Source organism: Asterias amurensis, chromosome 11 (genome assembly GCF_032118995.1).
Source record: "Asterias amurensis chromosome 11, ASM3211899v1".
NCBI lineage: Eukaryota > Metazoa > Echinodermata > Asteroidea > Forcipulatida > Asteriidae > Asterias > Asterias amurensis.
This window is the reverse complement of record NC_092658.1, coordinates 8602875-8625340: the sequence shown is the minus strand read 5'-3', so window position 1 is coordinate 8625340 and position 22466 is coordinate 8602875. Positions and strand designations below refer to the sequence as shown.

Below are 22466 nucleotides of genomic sequence, written 5' to 3'. Positions count from 1 at the left end.
TCAATACACACACACAAACACCTTACATTAGTTACATTCATCAAGAAAGCAAGGCAAAGAGTACAACTAAATACAACAGTGGCTTAACAAACGGAAGATACACAGAAAATTGTATTACATGTGCCTTCATTATTAGAGAGATATTAAGAAAAGCCTGGTTTGTACTTCCTGCGAATGCTAATGCAATACATATTTTTACATCACAAATTCACAAACGAATATTGTCGAAACAGTTGAACTGTGTTCAACTCCAGCGAAAAACATTCCTTGCAAAAACAGCCGCGTGACATCAAAATTTGCTTCGCATTCACAGGAAGTATGAACCAAGCTAAAAAACGCACTTTAAATCAATACACACAAAAATTGTATGAAGTGAAGAAGTGAAAATGAAAAATCACAAGTACATGTAAGCAAATATGGCTCAACACTCGGCCAAAGGTAACACAAACTTTCAAAATGATCAAAATTGAACAAAACACAGCAATATTTTATCAGAAAGGCAACACAATTGAGCACAGACATGGGCCCAATTTCATGGCTCTGCTTACCGCCGAATTCTGCGCTTACAATCACAATTCTCCACTTACATTCACAATTCTCCACTTGCAAGCGCCAAACTATTACGCTAGAATGCGTAGCATGCCCTAGAATACGTAGAATGCCTAATAGCGTGGAATAAGCGCTAGTGCAGAGTACGCACACACACTTGCCTGAATTCCCTGCTTAACCGTGAAATTCGCTTGACATAAGCACAGAATTCTCTGCTGCCGCAAGCGCTGATTCTTTGCTTACGCCGTAAATACGGGTACAGTAAGCAGAGCCATGAAATTAGGCCATGATCCAGACATGCAGTGATTTCATCTTAACGCCTTACCTGTTCCCCAAACAAGGGGTCAGCCTCCGCCGAACCTTCCTCACTTCCAATCTCCGCAGACGGTTGCTCCTTCACCTCAGGAGTTGACGTTTTACTCCCTGACCTCGATTTGACCTCTGGGGGTGGAGGTTTAAGCCCTCCCAGCGGGTCCCCACCATCGCCCTCATCAGTAAACAACAAAGAGGCGCTCTTTGGCTTGGTCGTGGGTTCAGGTTGTTTTTTGGTGGATGAAGGTTTGGAAGCGGGTTTTGGCGACGCCTTTGTCGCGGCACTGAAGAGGTCGTCATCATCCTCGTCGCTGAAGAGGCTTTTTGAAGCTGAGGAGGCTGATCTTGGCTTATCGAGGTTTGAATCGGGCTAATGTTTAGTGGGCACAAGAGAAGTTTAATATCCCTATTCGTATAGCTGCTGAACCATGGGCAGCTGCTTAACCATACATTATTACATAATTATTCCCCATCTAGGCAGGCATGATATTTGGTCCTTAAAAAAGAGTAGGAATACTTTATCGAATACAAGAGCTGACCTACACTGTACATGTACGCGTGGTATGGGCTTTAATAGACATTTCACGATATTTAATCAACATTTTTCCCAACGCAAACAAAAAACGGAAATCAGACTAAAGTAGGAAGAATATCATGCCTGTCTAGTGGTTCCAACTAGAACCAAATGATCACCGAAATGGTGATATATGCAGAGGCCACTAGCAACATGTGGCTTCCTTAAGAAAGACCACAGGCCACCGTACATCAACCACAACATGTCACTTATGTTAAATGCAACTTGCACCATCAACAACTTTGATACACTGAAATACAATCTCTTTTAACACGAAAATGCCAACCAACCAAATCATCTGAATTGGTCCACCAATTACAAATTTGTCCACCCGTTTGATATTTCATTATCAAAGCAATGCATACACGTATTTGTCAATTTTCAAAAGAAGTTTAAGGTTTTTATCCTGTGAACTTATAAGTGTTCAATTCTGTTGATGCAATACAAGTTCCTATTAAACATTATGGCATATAACTACATGTACTTAGCCATGTCCAAATGCTGCGGCTTGATCGTCAGCCGGGGCCATAACCCCAGCCGCCAATTTGGACAACTTAGCAGATAATCATACTACATGTACTCTATTCTCTGATTCTGTCAAAAGCTTAGATTCATGGGAAATCAGTACTATCTCATAGTCCCTCGTAACAAAAACTTGTTGCCGATAAAAACAACTTTGTCTGACAATATTTGTAATCTTAACTTTAGTTAGAACAAAGAGTAAAGGGTAAGAAAAGAAAAACACAACGAGGAGAATCTTTATGAAGCTTACCTTAGCTGCTGCGACTGGACTAACTGACCCAAAGAGATCAACAGGGGGCGCTTCTTCGTGGATCTTAAAGAGTACGTCTTCATCGTCAAACACACTCTTACTCTTAGTACGACGCCTTGTCATCTGAGAAGACAGAAGTGCAATATCTTTATCTGTATCTGGACATGTACCAACACCAATTAAGGGTTGTCGCCAAACATAGTCGGGGCCGGGTGTACGTCAGCTAATTTCAAGGGTGGGCCTTTGCGATCAGACTTCCAATGTTTATGGAGCCTTAAGCTACCCTGAAAGTCCTAACCGTTACATTGTGCAATTTGTAAACATTACGCCTGCTTTAGAACCTGACTCCGAGTTGTTTTCAGATCCATGAGGTTGGGCCAGGGTATTGGGGGGGGGGGGTGGTCTCTTACCATATCGTCTTTTGTTCCTGTCGATTTGCCACCAAACAAATTATCATCTTTGTCATCATTGTCATCAAACAAACTCAACGTTGTTCTGGTCTTTGGACTCTTGTCACGTCTCTGATGAAATCAAAACAAAGAAAGTAATTAATGCAAAGTGGCTAAAATATCTACAACCAGTTAGCTTGGGCTATATAGATTTATTTTATTCACGATATATCGCCGAGAATATATCGCGATATTCGATATAATCGCAATTAATTAAATTTGACATTATCAGTCTTACAACTCCCAGTGAAAGTTGGAGAAGAGACAGTCATAGCATAAGAGAGGTGTTCTAATGACTCTGTGACCTTGGGCCCCTGTGTAATAATATAGTTTCCGATTAGCCTCGTTTTGTGGCTGCCTTGAGTGCAAACTTCGGTACACAAGGGGAAGCTAATCGAACAGAACCTTTGTTAATATGGACCTCTGGGTTGAATGACCCTTACCCTCCAGACGGTTTGATATTATTTTTACCTTGACTGCTGGTTTCTCTTCCAAATCGTCTTTCTTTGGCGATGCCCCTCCAAACAAAGCCACACCTCCAGCCGGCTTCTTCTTTGCCCTGTAAGATCAACAAAACAACAACTTTAATGACTTGCAAAACTGCTTTGACTGGAACTAAATAAAAGAAACAATTCTCACTGATCATTCATGTTACATACTTGAAAGATAACTTAGGCTTTCTGAACTCTGTTAATGGGTCTATGTACTTTTTGTAGGACTGTCACAAGTGATCTAGTACTGTAAATAACCCATGTGTATTTTTTATATTTCCCTCATTTATTTTATTGGTCAAGAGTTTAGAGATCCAATGAATATTCATTTAGTTCTGTGATGCAGTCAGTGAACTACAGTTGAGTGAACAAGTCCTTATTTGGGAAGACATGAGTGGGCTGATGTAGGGTGTATGTGTGTGCATTGAGAGGTGACTATTGTTCTGTAGAGTGGGTGCCATGGTTGGGTGAGCTTAAGAATTCCTTGCAGCCTTAGATTAGGGTGTGGTTGGTCATTCCAAGATCTGCTATCAGGGAGGTCAGACATATTGCAGGACCTTCATGCAGAATTTTGTTTTATAAATTGTATCATTGCGACAAATTGAAGATTTTGCTGTTTCAACAGAAAGCTATATAAGGCAGACACCGTTTAAGTTTAAAGGGAACTCCTAACCGTAAGTTGTGAATTATTTTGTGAACAAATATTGCTTTGAAATTCATTCTAAGTTTAGTACGAAAATGTACAGTTTGATAGTTTATGATTATAGTGCAAACCAAGTGTAGAAACTATTTGATTATAAGCATTTCCAGAAAGAACTGTTCAATTATCATTATGGTATCGGTATGGTTGGTATTGATTTTGTAGATGGCACTGGTTCCGGGTTAAACAGTTTACGACAGACATTAATCTGGATACTCCATTTTTCTACCACCCTACACTGGATGAACCATGATTGAGCTAACCATTTGAACTGTGGAATTTCGTCAAGAATGAAGACTGGGTATAGCTTCAAGCTTTTTATCCTCTGAACGGATTCCGTCGAAAGAACAGCTAGCCCGATAATTTTGGAACACTGGTTATTTGAGATTAAGGGAGTTGTTTTATTCTCCAGTTGTGAAAAAGAAGTTGGAACGAAATTTTGCTATTTGAGATTAAGGGAGTTGTTTTATTCTCCAGTTGTGAAAAAGAAGTTGGAAAGAAATTTTGCTATTTGAGATTAAGGGAGTTGTTTTATTCTCCAGTTGTGAAAAAGAAGTTGGAACGAAATTTTGCTATTTGAGATTAAGGGAGTTGTTTTATTCTCCAGTTGTGAAAAGAAGTTGGAAAGAAATAATTGTTATTTGAGATTAAGGGAGTTGTTTTACACTCCAGTTGTGAGCAGAAGTTGGGATAAGAAGTTTTTGTAAGACGTAATTTAGATTTGAAGTTAAGTGGAGGGTTCTACTAGCCCAAGTTATTATATTGTCATTTGAAGAAGTTTGTGGAGTTTGAGAACAGAGTATAGTTTTTCTTTATTGATTTTCATTGAAGATAGTAAGTTGAAGTGAAGTTCAGAACGTTTTGAGGTTTAAAGTTTTAATTTAGGTGAAGTAAGGATAGATAAATTATTTTGGTTTAACTTTGGAGGAGATTTTATTTGAATCAAGGAATTGTAATTAGAGCCAAAGAATATTGGACATGTTGATTGATAGTGTTCGATGAGGAATTTCATAATTAAATATTGATGTATATAGTAAATTAGAAGTGCTTCTTTCACTGTTCATTTATTTCATGAGTGCATGGCTTGTTCGTCTTTCTTACATTGGTTGTTTGGAGCCACATCCCGTGGTTATGTGACAAGGACAAAAAACACAATGTCCACAGATTTACATTAAACTTACACAGTTTGAAGATAATGATAGTAGAAAGCTTCCCTGAAAATATTACTAGCTGAGGTGCTGTAGTTTTTGAGAAACGAGTAAAACAATGTCATGAAAATGTATTTTCATTACATTGTTTTACTCATTTCTCAAACACTACAGCACATCAGCAACTAACATTTGCAGGTACACTTTATACTATCATTATCTTCAAACTGTGTAAGTTTAATGTAAATCTGTGGACATTGTGTTTTGTTCCACAAAAAGTACCCAAATCCTTTAAGAGCTTACATGAAGAATGACAAACACAATACCAATTTGAACACCTGGATGAAGAGAAGCCAATTATGACTAAGAGTCTTACCTAGATACACAAGCACCATTAACAGCATAAGTTAGCATTCAACCCCATAATAAGGTAACTCCGCCATATGGAAACTAACTAAGTAGGCTAGAAATTGCTGACCACTTCACCTCTTTAATCCAAGTCTAGCATTTTGGCAAAGCTAATTAAAAGAATTTAACTCAATCTCAAAATGTTTTCACAAAAGATAACTTCTCTCAGAAAAAAAATCCCCAAAAGCCATCAGACTACACTTTTCATTAAAAAGATTTATACCTGGCACCGCAAACCCTAATTTCTAAAATTAGCATGCAGTCAAAAGAAATTAAAATTAAATAAAACAAAAGTACGAAAGGAAGGGGCCAGGCACATAGTGCAAGAAACATGTGCTGTGTTTTTTCAATATTTTCAATAACACAACTGAGAAACCAAAAAAACCTTGGCCCTGCCTGTAAAAAGAATTTCCTCACAGTAAAAGATTTGAATCTCAGTTTACACAGAGACTAAAGAGAAATCTAACCACAGTGAAATAAATACAATAACTCACGTTTCTTTGGGTTGTGAAGCCGCTCCAAACAGATCATCATCATCATCACCATCAATGTCATCAAATAAACTCCCACCAGACGGCTTCTTGTTAGCATCGGGCTGTAATTGGTTTAAAGATATTTACATATTCATGGTATAAAATTAATCAACATGCCACTAAAGATCTGCCAAGCATGGTGAGTTGTGAACCACAGGAGAGCCTTGCTTAATAAGCATGAGATACCATATAGGATTTGAGGCATTGCATGGTGAGGTATCAATGTATATTTGGTTTGCGGTAACACCATGCGTGTATCTACTTGCCAGGTAGAGATTGTTCTTAGACAACTGTCTTTCTTTATTCTACTGCCGTGGAGTAGATTTTCGGGGGTTCGGGAGACTTTTCAGTTCTGAAAAGAACTGTCCTGCTTTTTAACTATTACCCGGGCGGATGGTATAGAAAATAGGCTGGGACTACTTTAGCTTATAGGATCGTGATCAACTGTGCTACCGCGGAGTCAGTTCTTGGGTTGGTCTCAACGCTTCGACTAGCTTGCTCTAGTCATCTAGCAATTCCACAGAGCTACTTAACCACACCACAAAAAAACTTAGCACAACAAAATAATGCTAACCAGAATAAGATTACTAACCAACATACGATGTCACATGAACAATGTTTGATTGATATCCTGCTTTTATATCTAAGCAGGGATTTTTTTTAAGCAGTATTTTATTCTTTAAGCAGCTCTATGAAATTTGGCCCTGGCCTGAACTTTCCTTGGAGCAAATAATTCTAGTAAGTTGACTCACTTTGATTATAGTGGGCTTAGACGCAGCTGGAACATGAATATTCTCCTTATCAGCAAACAGTCCGTCTTGTTCCCCATCTTCATCTGCAAATAAGGAGTTCCTGGTGGGTGCACTTGTCGGAGCCGGTTTACTGAGGAGTAAAGCATACAAAATAATACTAATAACTGGATTTATATCGCGCCAAAATACCAAAGGATACAAGGCGCTTAAAAAAAAGAAGAAAGACCGAAGTTAGTTGGAGTTTAGTTTGAAATCTTGGGTCAGAGAAGTTCAATTGATCTGGATTTTGACAATTTACAACTATGACATATTAACCAATATCTGCCTAACTACATGATTTACCATAAAATACAAAACCACTGTGAATGCCCAGTTATGGAAATCCTTGATGTAAATGATAAGTTAGTTTCTTTTTAACACTCTTCTTACTAGTGATAAGAGAAATGAAACATAGCAAAATATACATCATACTAAAGAGAATAATGTACTTTTCCCAACCAAATACAGTTTGTCGTGGGTATATTTGTTTGCAAGGCAGTAAATAATGAATGTTTATTGTAATGCTCCTCTAAGTGCTTCATGGGCTTATGCACGACTGGGTTTACTGAGAAGTGTCCCGAATTATGAAAAATCTACTTCTCGGTACCCGAGTATAAAGCAAGACAAGTTTTCAAAAGAACATAATTGAACCAGCAAATAGACACACACATGGTGTTACCGCAAACCAAATTTTTTATTGTTTTTATGTACTGTGACAAGGTCGTGCCAATATGGATGAAAAGGCATTCATGAGGACCTGTTGAACCCTAACTCTAACTCCTCACACCACTCCTATCCCAGTTTATCATCAGGTTTAAAGCACTCCTGAAACAATATCAATTCCTTAGGAGTATGCGGCACCGGGCACACAGGTTACTAATTATTGACAATCATTAATCAGTTATCTCTACTCCCACAGGCAGGTACCCAATTCACTTCACAGTCTCAGTCAAGTGTTTTTTCCCCCCAAGGACACAAGTCCTGTGACCAAGACTTGAACCCACACTCTGATGACTCAGCGTCTTGGTATGGCCACAAGACCACTCATGTGATTTGTCAGTTTCTGGTTCAACGACTGAGTAATCTCTCTACATCCATAATAGCTCTTACAAAATCTGCAGGCAAGAAGGTCACCAAGGCGTTTGTTGCCAAATGGTTCCAGGACTTGGGACTAGGAATTTGAACCCGTACTGCGATGACTATACATCTTGAAATGGTCACAGGACCACTGATGTGGTTTGTAAGTTTCTGGTTCAACAACTGAGTAATCTCTGTCTATATATAGAGAGGGCGCTGTCACAGCTGCTGCCACTAAACAGTGTGATGCTCCACATGAAGCTCAACTTCTTGATGTTCCAAGATAAAACTTTCACACAAATTTACACAGTGGAACATCTTGAGGTTGGACATTTTGTTGCATCTTCTGTAGGCGCTTTGTTACCTAAGGAAAAAGGCACCTGATATAAATGCTGATATGAATGTATGTACAGGTATGTACATCTTTATCCATTGGATATACAAAATCTGCAGGCCTGAATTTACACAAAGGTCACCAAGGCGTTTGTTGCCGAATGGTTCCAGGACTTGGGACTAGAGGAATTTGAACCCATACTGTGATGACTAAACATCTTGGCATGGTCACAGGGCCACTGATGTGGTTTGTCAGTTTCTGGTTCAACTGTTACAAATCCGCTGGCCTGAAATTACACGAAGGCCACCAAGACATTTATTGCCAAATAGTTCCAGGACTCAAAGACTTATGACCAGGATTTGAACCCATACTCTGACGAATCAAAATCTTGGCATGATCACAGGACCACTGGTGTGGTTTGTCAGTTTCTGGTTCAACAATTGAGTAATCTCTCTACATATACATTGAGTATACAATATCAGGTCAATGAGGCATTTGTTGCCAGATGGTTCTAGAAATTGGTGCCCCTTTAAAATAGTCTGACAGAGTTTAAGAGTTTCCAATGGAAGTGGCTAAAATCAAATCGGCCCTGCTTGCACCATTAAAATGAAAAAATCCTTGCCTAGAACTCTACCTAGCCTGCTAACTAAACTGCTTTGTTTTCTCTGCTAGGGTTAAAACGTCAGGCCATTAACAATTTGTTTGCATTATTACCATCGGTCCTTTTGGTTTGTAAGTTGTTTGCAACAGCTAATATAATTCTTTTTTCTCACCAATATCATTTGACAAATCTGAAGTTTGATATCATTGCTTTTTTTTAGAAATCATTCTTTGAGTTTTTCAAACCTTTTGGTCTTCCCAGCAAACAAGTCTCCTTCCTCCTCGTCATCGTCATCAAACATGGCGGACTTCTTCTCAGCTGCTTTGGGTTCCCTCTTGGCAACGAGAGGCGGGGAGGAGGATTCCTTCTGTTCGTCCTCATGATCTAGAGATGATTTCCTGGCGGCTAATGGATCGACGGTGCCAAACATCGACACGGCTCCTGCAGGGCGCTGTTAAAGAGGAACATTTACAATTTTAGATAAGTATGTCATCGATTTTTACACATGCATGGAAATATGGACACAGCCTGACAAACATTTTAATGTTTGCGCACATCGCCAAATATACAACAAACACAAGGGGTGACAGGTCTCTTCTTCAGCTGCACCAAACATCTGGAGCTGTCTACCACTTAATCTTAGATCTTGTCTTTATACCACAACATTCAAATCTCTTCTCAAAACTTACCTTATGTCACAGGTTTTCAAGGACTAATTTTCAAGGTATGTTTCCTTTGTTTTGTTTTTAGTTTTAATGCGCCTTGAGCACCCAGCAGGGTGGATGTGTGCCCATTATGAGCCTTAATTATTATTATTAAGGGTTTCCGGCCAGAAGCTATCATCTAAATTACTGCATCACATAACTCACATAAGTGTGACAAGTCTCCAAAATTCAAAATAATTCACCCCAATAATAAATAAGTAACTACCTTTTTCTTGGATTCTTTCTTCTCTGGAGGTGGAGCAGCAGCGACAGGTTTGGCAGCAGAGCTTCCTCCGAATAAATCACCGTCGTCATCGTCATCATCAAACAAGTCAACTGTCTTCTTTGTCGGCTCTGAAACATAATTCAATAACAAGGTCATAAGAGGGATCAACCCATGGTTTGAGAAAGTCATGTTCAAAATCATAAATTTTCAAGAAACATCAGTTACGAATTTTGGATTTGATTTTTTGGTTTCACATATTATTTTTTTCTACATTTTTGTTTTGTTAAAATAAAAGCCACAAATGTGTAACAAGCACTGTGTACTCAGTATTTTCCCCAAGACCTGCAGAGAAACTCTGCAAATCTACTACCGAGGTGGGAATCGAACCCATGACACCACCATTCTTGAGCAGACTTCATACCACTAGACCACCAAGCAGGCACAGTGGTGACAGGTGGCCAGTTCCAATTTTGTTTTTAAAGACACTGGACACTATTGGTAATTGTCAAAGACCAGTCTTCTCACTTGGTGTATCTCAACATATGCATAAAATAACAAACCTGTGAAAATTTTAGCTCGTCGAATTGGTCGTCGAAGTTGGGGGATAACAATGGAAGAAAAAACGCCCTTGTCACACAAAGTTGTGTGCTTTCAGGTGCTTGATTTTGAGACCTCAAAATCAAATTATCGGGTCTCGAAATCAAATTCAAATATTTTAGTGAGAAATTACTTCTTTCTCAAAAGCTACATTACTTCAGAGGGAGCCCTTTTTCACAATTTTGCATACTATCAACAGCTCTCCACTGCTCGTTTCCAAGTTTTAATGCTAACAACTACTTTGAGTCATTACCAATAGTGTCCAGTACCTTTAACTGTGGGTACCACAACAATCTAGAAGATGCTACACATTGAAATATCGGATACAGTAAATTCTTGCTACCTTTCTTGAGTGGTTTTGGAGCTGGTGCTGCAGCAAATAATCCATCATCATCTTCATCATCAAACAATCCTCCTCCTCCTCCTCCCTTAGTAGCTTTCTTCTCTTGACCTTGTTGCCTCCTCCTCAAGGAATCCTGACAGGAAAATCAATGTTTAGGTCAACACCAACAGAATGCAGCAAAGCCATGTTCCAATCAGACTTTTCTTCCGCCGCCACGCAGAAATTTACCGTGACTGACTTTCGTGTAATTCTACCGTGCTTTCCCAACTGGCATTTGCATAGTGTTGTACAGGCTGGTCGCGATAGGTTTACAGTGCGGAGATGTTCCCATTGGACTTTTTAGCAGCCCTGTTAAGTTAACGTTGCTGCGCGGAAGTCTTCCGCGACCTCTTTTGGCCTGTTAATTTTACATCACAGTCCCTTGAGGTCAAGTTATCATGGGTCCCCATATATATTAAATTTTGTCATTCTACAGAAAAGGAGTGGCACTTAACAAAAACAAGTCCAAAGGGGGTACCGCTTTAGGCAAGCTACACATCTGGGTCCAATTTCATAGAGCTGCTTAGCACAAAAATTTGCTTAGCATGAAATGTTTGCCTTGATATAAACAGGTTTTCCCAACCAAATTTCTACGCAATTTTCAAGAAAACCATACAACAGCTGAATACCAGTAACTACATGTAGGAAATGCAACAACATGGAAATTTGGTTGGTAATCCTGTTTTTATCAAGGAAAAAATTTCATGCTAAGCAAATTTTTGTGCTTAGCAGCTCTATGAAATTGGGCCCTGATCTACATGTAAAGTTCAGTTGCTAGAAAGGCCAGTAAAGGTTACCACTGCTGACTCATTGTACCTTTACTATGACATTGAGTGTACAGTCGAGGTTAGGTACAACCCTAATACTTTTTTAGGGACTGTGATGAAAGATATGACACCATTATAGATTCAACAGAAATCAAGAAATTCTAGGAACTATATGACACACTAGTTGTTTGACCTATCAGGGACATTTGGCCCTTGTAAAAGAGTAGGACAAGTTATTGAGTACTTGGGTTGATCTAGTACATGTACATCTTTTATTTCTTTGGAGTGTCGTGGCCGAGCGGTTAAGAGCACCGAATTCAAACTCTGGTGTTTCTGATCAGCAGAGTGTGGGTTCGAATCCCCAGCCGTGACACTTGTGTCCTTAAGCAAGACACTTAACCATTGCTTCTTCCTTTGGATGGGACGTAAAGCCGTTGGTCCCATGTGTTGTGTAACGCATGTAAAAGAACCCAGTGCGCACTTATTGAAAAGAGAAGGGGTTCGCCCCGGTGTTCCTGGCTGTGGCTGCTGTATGCGCCATAGCATCTTGTAAACCCTTATAATTATAAGGTGCTAAATAATTGGGTATCAGAATTCATCACTGCAATAACCTATCTTTCTGAAAGTTTGTAAATATACTCAGCGCCTTGAGTACCTCGTTTGGTACTTGCGCTATATAAGACTTCGATATTATTATTATTATATTATAAAAGAATTACTGGTTTTTTTTCGATGGCACCAAGTGAAAAAAGAGAGGAAATCAGTAAATGGGCTGAAGAGCTACATTCCTGTTAAAATCTATGGATCTTTTGGGAATAACTTGGAGGAAGTTACATGTACATGTATCTAAATTATGCAAATTGAAAAATATATTGAAAGCTGTAAAGATACCCTGTTTATTCTCTCTAATAAGTAATGATATGGGCAATTCCAAGCAAACATGGACATGACACCAAAAAATCTAAATTTTTTTACAACTTTCTTTCCACTTGGAAGTTATAGCTAACATATGAAACCAATTTATTTTTAGTTGTTGACAAGGAATGAACCCAATTTTGGCAAATAAAAACTCAGCTTGGGCTCCATGTAGGCTTGGCTAAACTGTAATGCGACTGACCGTACTGCGACTGACCATGGTTTTGCCATGTATACCTAAAAGTTCAAGTTGCTGACCATTTATAAGTATCCTGTTGGATACTCATGTGCACGAGTTGTGTGAATTCAGATAGTAAAACTTTCCCAAGTTAGAGAAAACTTTGAAGTGTATTTTTTAACATGTCCTTTTTGTGTAATGCGACTGACCGCTTTTTACAACATTATAACATCAAGTGCACAAAGCCCCCAACATTTCTAATATCATCAATTCAAAGCCTTGGGTGTCAAGTACAAAATCAGTCTATAAACTTAGTGGAAAGAATATCTCACACAGAACTACTAGCACAAAGATCAAGAAATGACACAGAAAAGTGTAATGCTACTGACCATGGAATTGCCCATATGCATTTCTTATACATGTTTATCTTGTACCACTTAAGGGTCAATTAGCATAAGTTTACATTATACCTGGAAATTGGAATCCAATGCATGACAAACAAAAGAAAAAGCACAAAACAAAACAAATACAAAACAATTTAAAAACAAACAAAAATAATTGAATCTTTTCTACTGACCAAACGTTCTCTTCATATTCATTTTACACATTTATCCAAAAGCAATATGATATGTAGGCTATCAAAATCAAATCAAATCAAATTAAATCAAATCAAATCAAAACAAAACAAATCAAAACAAATCAAATCAAATTAAGCAACAACAAAATGATTTACTTCTGTGAAGATCCAAACCTGAGCAATCGACATTGACCATATGAATGGAGAAAATAAAAAGACCAATATATTTAAAATGAGACGCAATTGGATGTTTTGAGATGTTTACAGCATTCACATTGGAAGGGTATCATCAAACATGTTGAATACAATGGCTTTTTACACCATACTAATGTACAGTTAGAGACTTGTAACTTTGTTTATTCCATAGGGACTATATGGGTTCATATTAGCCCCATACATCGGTTATCTTATCATGAACGGTACGGTCAATTGCTAAAACTGAAGACACCAGACTAATTATGAGACCGTGTGCGCGCTTCGAAAACAAGCAAGTTGTCAAGATCGTTGAGAAAATTCACACTCAAAATTCATTTGATTTTTACTCAAAACGTGTGATGCATATTTGAACAATTCCAGGTGTAGGTTTATGTTATCTGCAACTTCTGAAGCACTAGATCCGTAAGTTTTATGATGCAGATCGTTGCAGATGGTTTTTCAAGAAAGCAAAAGATTTTGATATCAGACGTGCTGGGGCCAAGGGTACAAAGTGGATTGGATCGATTTATGGGGCTAGGACTATTTGGGAGAATAAGTGCAGTACAAAATTTAATTTGATCTCAGAGTCACTCTTTAAATGTCAGACCATCAACTGTTTTTTTTTGTTTTGTTTTTTTTTCACTTTTTAAAAGTCTGAATTTTGCTTGGCGTTTGAGGGAGGGGTGGTGCAATACATGCACAAGATCATTCTTCATGCATGTGCTCGAGTGACTCACCATACTGCCACGACGATCCTTGGCAGCCGAGGTAGCCCTCATGAACAGGGTTTTCTATTTATTTGGGTCACACACACACACAACGTACATTACACACACGTATAGGAAGAGTACCAGTTAACAAACGGGAAAGCATGTGGAACTTAGAGGAACAAGCAAGCAACTGAAATGAGAAATACCTCAAGGAAAGTTTGCTTTAGCATTTGTCGCAAAAGAAATATGTATCAAGTCATTTGCAGTGCATTTCAATTGAATTAATTAAAAGGCAGGGTATACTTTAGATTATCTTCAAGTACCCGCACATCCTCCAATCAGATTGGCAGAATGGAGTGGTGATAAAAACCTATATTGCACGGCTAATATCACTACCATGCATATTGTGTGCTCTATGTCATGCGCCAAGTTTACTTGAAGATAAATACGTTATCACCCGCGCGCGCTCATGGAAATACAGAAAATATAGCGCGTCTGCGTCCCATATCAAACTCGGCCTGCGGCCTCGTTGGATATGGGACGCAGAAGTGCTATATTTTTCCGTATTCCACTCGCGCTTGTGTGATAACTTATATTGTTTTGAACTTGTAGGACTTAATAACTGTGTGAGGCCCTGCATTTGTTAATTGAATTGTAATCACCAGCAATATCTTCATATCAGAAACAGGAAATGCCAAATTTCTTGCGTGTAAGTAAGAAGAGGAAAAAAAAACGACTTCAAAAAGTAATGCGAGATAATTTCAAGAGCAGTTTGTTTTATCAATCACTTTTTATTGGTGTAAACTTTAAGCTTATCTCTGAACTTCTTTACTATGATTAACAAAATTAAATAAAGTCAAATCTTTTAAGTATTTTAATTCAATTTTAAAAAAACTAACACAGTTCTAAAAAATTTAATTAGCTGAGTTCAACAAGTAAGACTGTCCGATTTCTCATCGGGGAACACTTCCGATGCAGCCTGACACTATCGCCAACGCTCACCATGAGTAAGCTTAAATATACAAAATTGCAAATTTGGGCACTCACCCCGGCCGCTTTGGATGTTGGCGAGCTGCCAAACAAGTCATCCTCTCCCGCGCTGTCACCGAAGAGTGGCTCGGCGCCAGCTGGTACCTTCTTAACGCTCCCCGTTGTGGCTCTTGGCTCTTGCATAGCTGTAGAAGTTGGGTAAATTATTAGTCAACAACCAGGCCTGTGATGCTTCGTTTTTGATGGGAAAGGGGCATTTTCTCTTTGGTAAAGGGCCCCCTTTGAGGAAGTTTGTATTGGAGCATTTCAAAGGCACCAAGGTAATGACCAGGGGGCATGGAAGCGATCGCCTTCATCATGTTCATTGCCTCTGTGAGTATCAGGCATAACAAAGTGTTACGTCACATGATAGAACAAGAAAAAAACCTACATACACGTACTCCAAGCAAAACCCCCCACAAGGTTTGAAGCTAGCATCGTACCTCACAATTTGAAATAATCTTGCCTCATTGACAGAGATTTGTTTTCACTGTACAGTGTAACAAGATTTAAAATAACAACGGAAGACTCTTGGACACTAGGTGGCAGCAAACATACCAAGTAATTTCCCACCGAACATGCGCACATTTCCAAGGACAATAATTTGAAGGAGTGGGTTTGTTGTCACGAAAGTCTTAACATTTTCAGCTTTAGGATTGAGATCACAAAGACATGAACAAAATGAAATTTTACATCTTAAGATTTTATAATTTCAACGGTGTCAAAACTGAGAGGGTATGTTTCCCTTTTTAAAATATGAGTTTTACTAGCTAACAGTGACATCACAGCTGACATCTCTTTACAACCAGTTTGTAAAATTTTTACTGAGAATATTCCAAATCAAACCCATGCATAGCAAAGAAAAACACAAGCTGTCAACCTGAACTTGCTTTGAAGTAAATACTAGCAATAACAGTGATGATGTAACTGATTTGCATATTTAAATACTTTTACATATTCTCAAAATATTGTTATTGCTTTACCTCCGATGTCTTCATATATGTGGTCATCTTTTCGAATTGATTGGCTGCGTTGTGGAGCCTCATCAAATAAACCCCCCTAGAACAAAGACAAGTAACAACATCATCTTAAACAACGCTTGAGATCATGGTAAATAAAAACATTTAAATAAGTTAGTGGTCTGTAGCTTTGACCCTGTCTTTCTTGAGGCCTTTGAGAAAGACTCTGCTAGGGTCGAAACGACAGGCCACTAACTATTTTTTTGCATTTAAGCAACAGCTCATTATATTTCCAGAAAAAAATATTTGAAAGACTTTGGCTACAGCTACAGTTAGATCAGCGCGTCTGCCAGTAAGTGTAGCGGACACAGCCTCATTGTCAGTCAAATCAAGACGAATAGAAAACTACACAAAAAATATTGCTGTTACTTGAGGGAAAAATTGCATTGAACTAAAATTCTTGATTCGAGACTTCTTTCGGTTCAAACAAAACTCCTCTGCATTCCTACCTCTTCCTCCTGGTCATCTTCAAAGAGTCCCCCTCCACCTGAGGAACTGAAGAGACCTCCTCGCTTGCCAAATGGTGAATCTTCATCTTCTTCTACCTCAGGTACAGGTGCTGGTTCACCAAACAGGTTATCACCTGGAACAGTCAATAATAAAAGAGTCAATAGTCAATAACCAATAATCAATTGTTGATATTCAATAGTCAATAATCAATCATCAATAGTCAATATTCAATAGTCAACAATCAATAGTCAACAATCAATAGTCAATAGTCAAGAATCAATGATCAATCAGTCACCAGGGATTAGTTGCTGTTTTGTAGCAATTGCTTTTTATATTATGCAGTGGTCTTAAAATTGTTATATCTCGGGGATAGACCTTTCCCATGAAATACAAAAATTGCATATAGCGCGTGCGCACTAACATTTTAGTTGGCAAAATCATGATGTTGTGTACAATGGCATAACTCAGATGCGATTGTGCGTCTGGGAGTACACATATATATGGTGTTTGCCAACCAATATGGTTTGTATGCATGTGTGAATGTAATTAGCATATTTCATGGGAAATGTCTATTAAAGATAGTCATTACCTCTCTTGATAAGTATTTTTTCCATTTTGTCTGAAGCCCCATGGATTTAGCCCCTTAAAGGAAGCTATAAAGATTCCTCAGCTCCAAAGGAATTATCCCATTGAGGTAAAATTACAAAACTAACATGTTGCATTCATTTGTTTTACCAGAAACATACTCAAGTGAAATATCATTAAGGGATTTGTTATTTTAACTAAATTAATAGACATATTAAAAGAATATGACTTGTTTTTGCCCTTACATGCATGCCAAAGTGTAACTAAGCATGGTATACTCAGTATTTTCCCAAGTTCGGAGAATGACAAAAATCTACAGGTAAACCACTTGCAAAAGTATACAGTGCTTAATACAAATCGGTGTAATATAAGGGTAAAAACCATAATACAATTGCAAAGGTCGTGGGTTTGAATCCCACCCGAGTAATATGCCTGTGATTCTGCTTTCACAAAGCTAAGGTGTATATTAAAACAAAGTTAAATTGCTCTTACTGCTGTTCTTGGAAGCCGACCTTCGCTTTTCACCTTTATCTTTCCCTGCAGCCTTCTTGCGTTTCTTTCCCTTGCTGGACGTCGACGCCGCACTAGCCTCAGAGATTGACCTGTCTCGATTTGCCTCTGCAATGAAGAGTGTCAAGAAGTGAGATGTTAGAGTTCCGGTATCAAACTCTAGGTGTCTGTGAATGATACGCAGGGGATCGCTGGAGCGGACCCGGCACGATGGACGGGTGCAAAGTTCACATGACTTGGGCATGCTGGTGGTGGGTTTGGTGGGGTGGGGTTCAGATATGGTCACACTAAAACATCCATCGTGCACTGAGATATTGAAAGAACGATTCTCAACAGCAATTTCTTCCATTGAGTTGTGGAAATCTGAATACTACTGATAGTATTTCTGGTTGCTCGAAACCATCCATCATCAGAACGTCATTTTGATGAAAATCAAAGATGAGCACTTACATTTACAAGTTTATATACTGTACTTCATTAAAGACATCTTTAAGACAAATCTTTATTTCCTCAAACCCTGCTTAGTAGCGACATATCCTACACTTCCGTAATAGATATTTTAAGACATCCAGCTCATCTGGAGAAAGCGAATTTCAATGTAGATTGTTTATTTCTTGCATCTCCACGGCAACAGTCATTTTAATGGGAGACTTTGGGAGGGTCCATTTTCACTGTTCTCACCAGTAATGCCCATGCTCAGACTGAACATGTACGCACATGCTCAGAGCCACAAAAAAGGACCTTTATGTTTTTGCCACCAGCGCCTCAAATATCTCCAACTCTCCAAGGTCAGTGAAATCATTTGCACCGTGTCAAACTCTCAAACAACTCTAGTGTTCACAACCCTCTCCTCCCTTAGCCGGCTGATCCCATCTTCCTTGAAGACGTCGGCAAAGTCTTGCGATAGGAACTCATTAGAGCTATCAACCACATCGAAAGATGAACTCATAAAATACAATTCTGAAACTCGAGTCTTCCTGAGCTATATTTCAACCTTGTAAAACTTCTGCTGCTGAACTTTATGCACGAGGTTAACTCACAGGGTACAGTCAGTACTGAAGAAGGAAATAACGGGACAGCATCTGCCATGTGATAATCCAACTCCAGTTTACATGTAGGTAAGGAGTGGATATTTGGACCTTTCCGCAACAAATAAATATTTTACGAAAGCAATTATATCATTACCAAAGATGAAATTCCAACTAGAAGTACCCAATTATGTCACATGACCTATGGCCTATTGCATAAATTTTCCCAGGAAGCGGGGTGAGGATAAATGTTCATGACATATCATCCCCCGTTGACGTAATGGAGTAATCCACCCCAGCCTACTACAGAAGGAAGTCAACTAATGCAAGAGTCTGAAGTCATTTCCAAGGGGTTTCTTGACGTCTATATCCAATATTCAAATACGTATATGGGTCCCCCAAACCGGGCATGATGCTTCCTGGAAGTAATAGAGGCACTTGCCCCATGGCCTGATCATCGCCTTGGTGCCCTTTCAATTGCCACACCCTGAACCATTGGCGTGCAAAATCTACACAGGTCATGTAGGTGTGTAGTTGTTGGGGCAAAAATAATTGTTTAAAACTTTCTCCTTAAACACATCACATTGGGTATAAATAGTAGCATCAAAAGATAATAATAATAACAATATACAATGTAAAGTAGTAGGATTTGAAACTTTGCATGGTGGAAATAAGATATAGAAGAGTTTGCGGTAACACCATGTAATAACAATCTCTAAATGAGTTGGGGTGGTTCTGAAAAGAACCGTTGAATTAATGTAAAGCAGGATTTATACAGCGCCCAACATCAAACCAGTCATTGAGCGCTTTATTGTACCGTCACGTCCATCACGATATTATTATTATATATTTGGTTTGCGGTAACACAATGTGTGTGTCTACATGTACTTGCCAGGTAGAGATTGTTCTTAGAGAACTGTCTTGCTGTATTCTACTACCGCGGAGCAGATGTTCGGGGTTCGGGAGACTTCTCAGTTCTGAAAAGAACTGTCCTGCTTTTATAACTATAACCCGGGCGGATGGTATAGAAAATAAGCTTGGACTACTACTTTAGCTTATAGGATCATGGTTAACTGTACTATCGCGGAGTCAGTTCTTAAATTGGTCTCAACATTTTGACTAGCTTGCTCTAGTCATCGTCATGAGATATTATTATTTTTACTCCCTTGCAATGTACAAACGTTAAGTTTGAAAAAGAAGTAGCTGCATTTACCTTCCTCCTCCAGCCTGCTAGGGATTGCAGATCCAATTCTTGCAGCTAGTTCATTGGCAAAGGCTCCACCCTTAATTAACATCAACACAAAAAGCAATAGAACAGTTAATGCAAGGACAGATGAAATATCTTTGGTTATAGTGGTTAATATTGTAAAAAAAGCCAGACGTTTTTTGGTGTGAAAGAGCTTAATTTGTGATGCCAGGCCATGCCAAAGTATGGCACTTCTCAAAAAAAGTCATATGGCATTAAATGTGAAGACGAAATGAAACATTAGCCTCAATATTATTGTGATGTGGTGTCTTAAACATAATATACATGGTTTTGATGAGCCGATGCAAGGGTTACTTTGGACAACTGTTCCCAGAATTCACAAGTTATATCTCTAATTTGCAACATCCTTTCTGAACAGTTATGACATATCTTGGTCCACAATTATGTACCTTTCCGGAGCTGAAAATATTTTTAAACAAGTTTTAAGACAGGAATATAAATCAGGATACATGTATGAAAACAACTGATGTGAGAATACTGGTCTTTGACAATTACCAAAGGTGTCCAGAGCCTTTAAACAAAGTTGGCATTTGTAACTTAACACAGGTGCTGTGAGTAAAATGGCACTCTCTAATTTCACAATCATTTCCTTCCCTATCCACGATATGACAGATCCCTCGTACGGGGTCATAACCTTTGGAATAACTGTTAACACATTGAACTTTGACCTTAAACCATGTCAAGAGGAAGCCGTCAATTATAAGGCTCACGACCAACGTACCTTCGGTTTCTCGTCTTCTTCATTTTCGGCTGATTTCTCGTTTTGATCAAACAGGTCACCCTCGGATTCAGATTGACTCTACAAAAAAAAAAAAAAAAAAACATGCGTCACGATTTGGTTAATTTGAATTTTCCTCCTCAAAATGTCATATCTATTTGGATGCTCATTTCACTCACAAAATTAGAGTAGATGAACAAAAGTAAAATATATATTATGTATATATATAAATTTAAAAAAGCTAAATGCTAAGAAAAAGTAAAGTAAAACCTTTCCCCTTAAAGCAAGTATTCAAAAGATTGTGACCAAATGTTGCCACAAAATAGCTTTGGATTCAAATTAATCCCAAAGCTATTCTAGTCGATCAGAGGGATTTAACAGTAATGGACACCATCACACAACCCTGCATTACGAGTTCAACTCATTTTAACTATGGTAAAATCATAGAAGTGTACCAAGCGTGATATTAATTAGTTTGGAGGCCGGAGAGGGAAGGGGGTTCGAAATGAAAACATGCTGATTGAAGACCTCCAAAGAAACTTGTGATTAAACACGAGTAACACCTAGATCTGCAGACTGGAGCACCAGAGTTGCAACCCAACCAAACTAAGTTAAGTACAAGATAAGTTTGATGACTGAAACATTCAGAAGCGAATGACGCTGCGAAAGTTGAAAGATCGAATGTTGTAGTCGTTCGAAACAACTCTGGAGCATCTTTCATGTTTCGTCAGTGACCACATGTATGTTTGACAGTAATAATTTTGACTGAAATTTAACAAATTTAAAACAGGGAGTAGAGTATACAAATATGCAAAGTAAAATTAACTACGAACCCTTTCTTGTAGCGTTGGTTTCTTCTGGTGCATGGCCGTATCAGACTCAATCTCACTATCTGTCTCGGTCTCAGTGTACTAAAAGGAAAAAAAGAAGAAAGAAAAAAAAGTTGTACTTTATATTTTACTGTTAGTCAGCAAGCTACGTAAGCATCACTCTTATTTCACTGTCACATCAGGGGGCAAGAGAGATGCAGAAAGTACACAGCAATACAATTAAAGTTACTTCCTGATGCTTGTTATTTATGTCCCCAAAACTTGACTCGTATCCAAAAAGGTGTTCCTTTTTTATTAACACAGAAAATAAAAGAGCAGTTCAGACTACATACATTTATAAGCGACCATTTTTGTTAGGCTCCCTGGGGTGGATTTCACAAAGAGTTAAGACGAGTCTTATCTCGAGTTGTTGGACTCGTCCTAACTTAGGACAAGCCATGTTCGTAAGTTAGGACTTGTACTAACTCTTTGTGAAATCCACCCCTATACACTTATGTACAATGAAAGTACTGATAATTCAAAGATATACATGTAAAGGTTTGGGCCAGACTATGGACTTCCTGGACTCGCTTTCACAGAGCACTCAGAGCGTATCTGAATTGGCGGCTACAGCTACGACCATAACGACTATGGCTAATGCTAAGAACATGCTAGACCTCAACGGGTAATGACGCGGAAATCTAGCCGTAGCCGTAGCTGTAGTCAATCAGAACTTTCAAAACTTGACGAGTCCACCACCCTAGACCGTTCAGTCACGACACCATAGGGTGTCACAACACCCTATGGTGTCACAACAGAGCAAGAGAGTATTCACTATGCTACAAACATCTTTGATGGTTCCCTGAGTATTAATTGTAGCCTCATGAAAGTACTGAGAATCCAAATAGGCCAGGGGCTGATTTCACAAAGAGCTAAGATTGATCTTAACTGTAAGTCAATCGCAGTTGCTAAGTAAAGTGTGATGTCACAATACAAATCACTATGGCAATACTGACAATTTTGTCTTACGATGAATTTAATTGCTTTGTGAAATCGAGCCC

At 38.6% G+C, this 22466-nt stretch overlaps 1 protein-coding gene across 3 annotated transcripts in view; it reads right to left on the bottom strand.

Annotated features, from left to right (window-relative positions):
* Positions 1-22466, bottom strand: part of LOC139943992 (uncharacterized) — a 71235-nt gene that overhangs the window by 23205 nt on the left and 25564 nt on the right. For 2 of the 3 annotated variants that reach the window (XM_071940917.1, XM_071940918.1), the window contains exons 8-23: positions 21430-21507; positions 20600-20677; positions 19825-19894; positions 17566-17691; positions 16488-16621; positions 16003-16078; positions 15038-15165; positions 10610-10742; positions 9670-9797; positions 8985-9190; positions 6689-6818; positions 5898-5998; positions 3128-3215; positions 2618-2728; positions 2208-2330; positions 875-1231 (exon numbers count right to left, since the gene is read on the bottom strand). In XM_071940917.1, coding sequence (XP_071797018.1) covers positions 875-1231; positions 2208-2330; positions 2618-2728; positions 3128-3215; positions 5898-5998; positions 6689-6818; positions 8985-9190; positions 9670-9797; positions 10610-10742; positions 15038-15165; positions 16003-16078; positions 16488-16621; positions 17566-17691; positions 19825-19894; positions 20600-20677; positions 21430-21507 — 2067 coding nt within the window. The remainder of the gene's footprint in view (positions 1-874; positions 1232-2207; positions 2331-2617; positions 2729-3127; positions 3216-5897; positions 5999-6688; positions 6819-8984; positions 9191-9669; positions 9798-10609; positions 10743-15037; positions 15166-16002; positions 16079-16487; positions 16622-17565; positions 17692-19824; positions 19895-20599; positions 20678-21429; positions 21508-22466) is intronic. The other variant, XM_071940919.1, reaches the window with a different exon arrangement.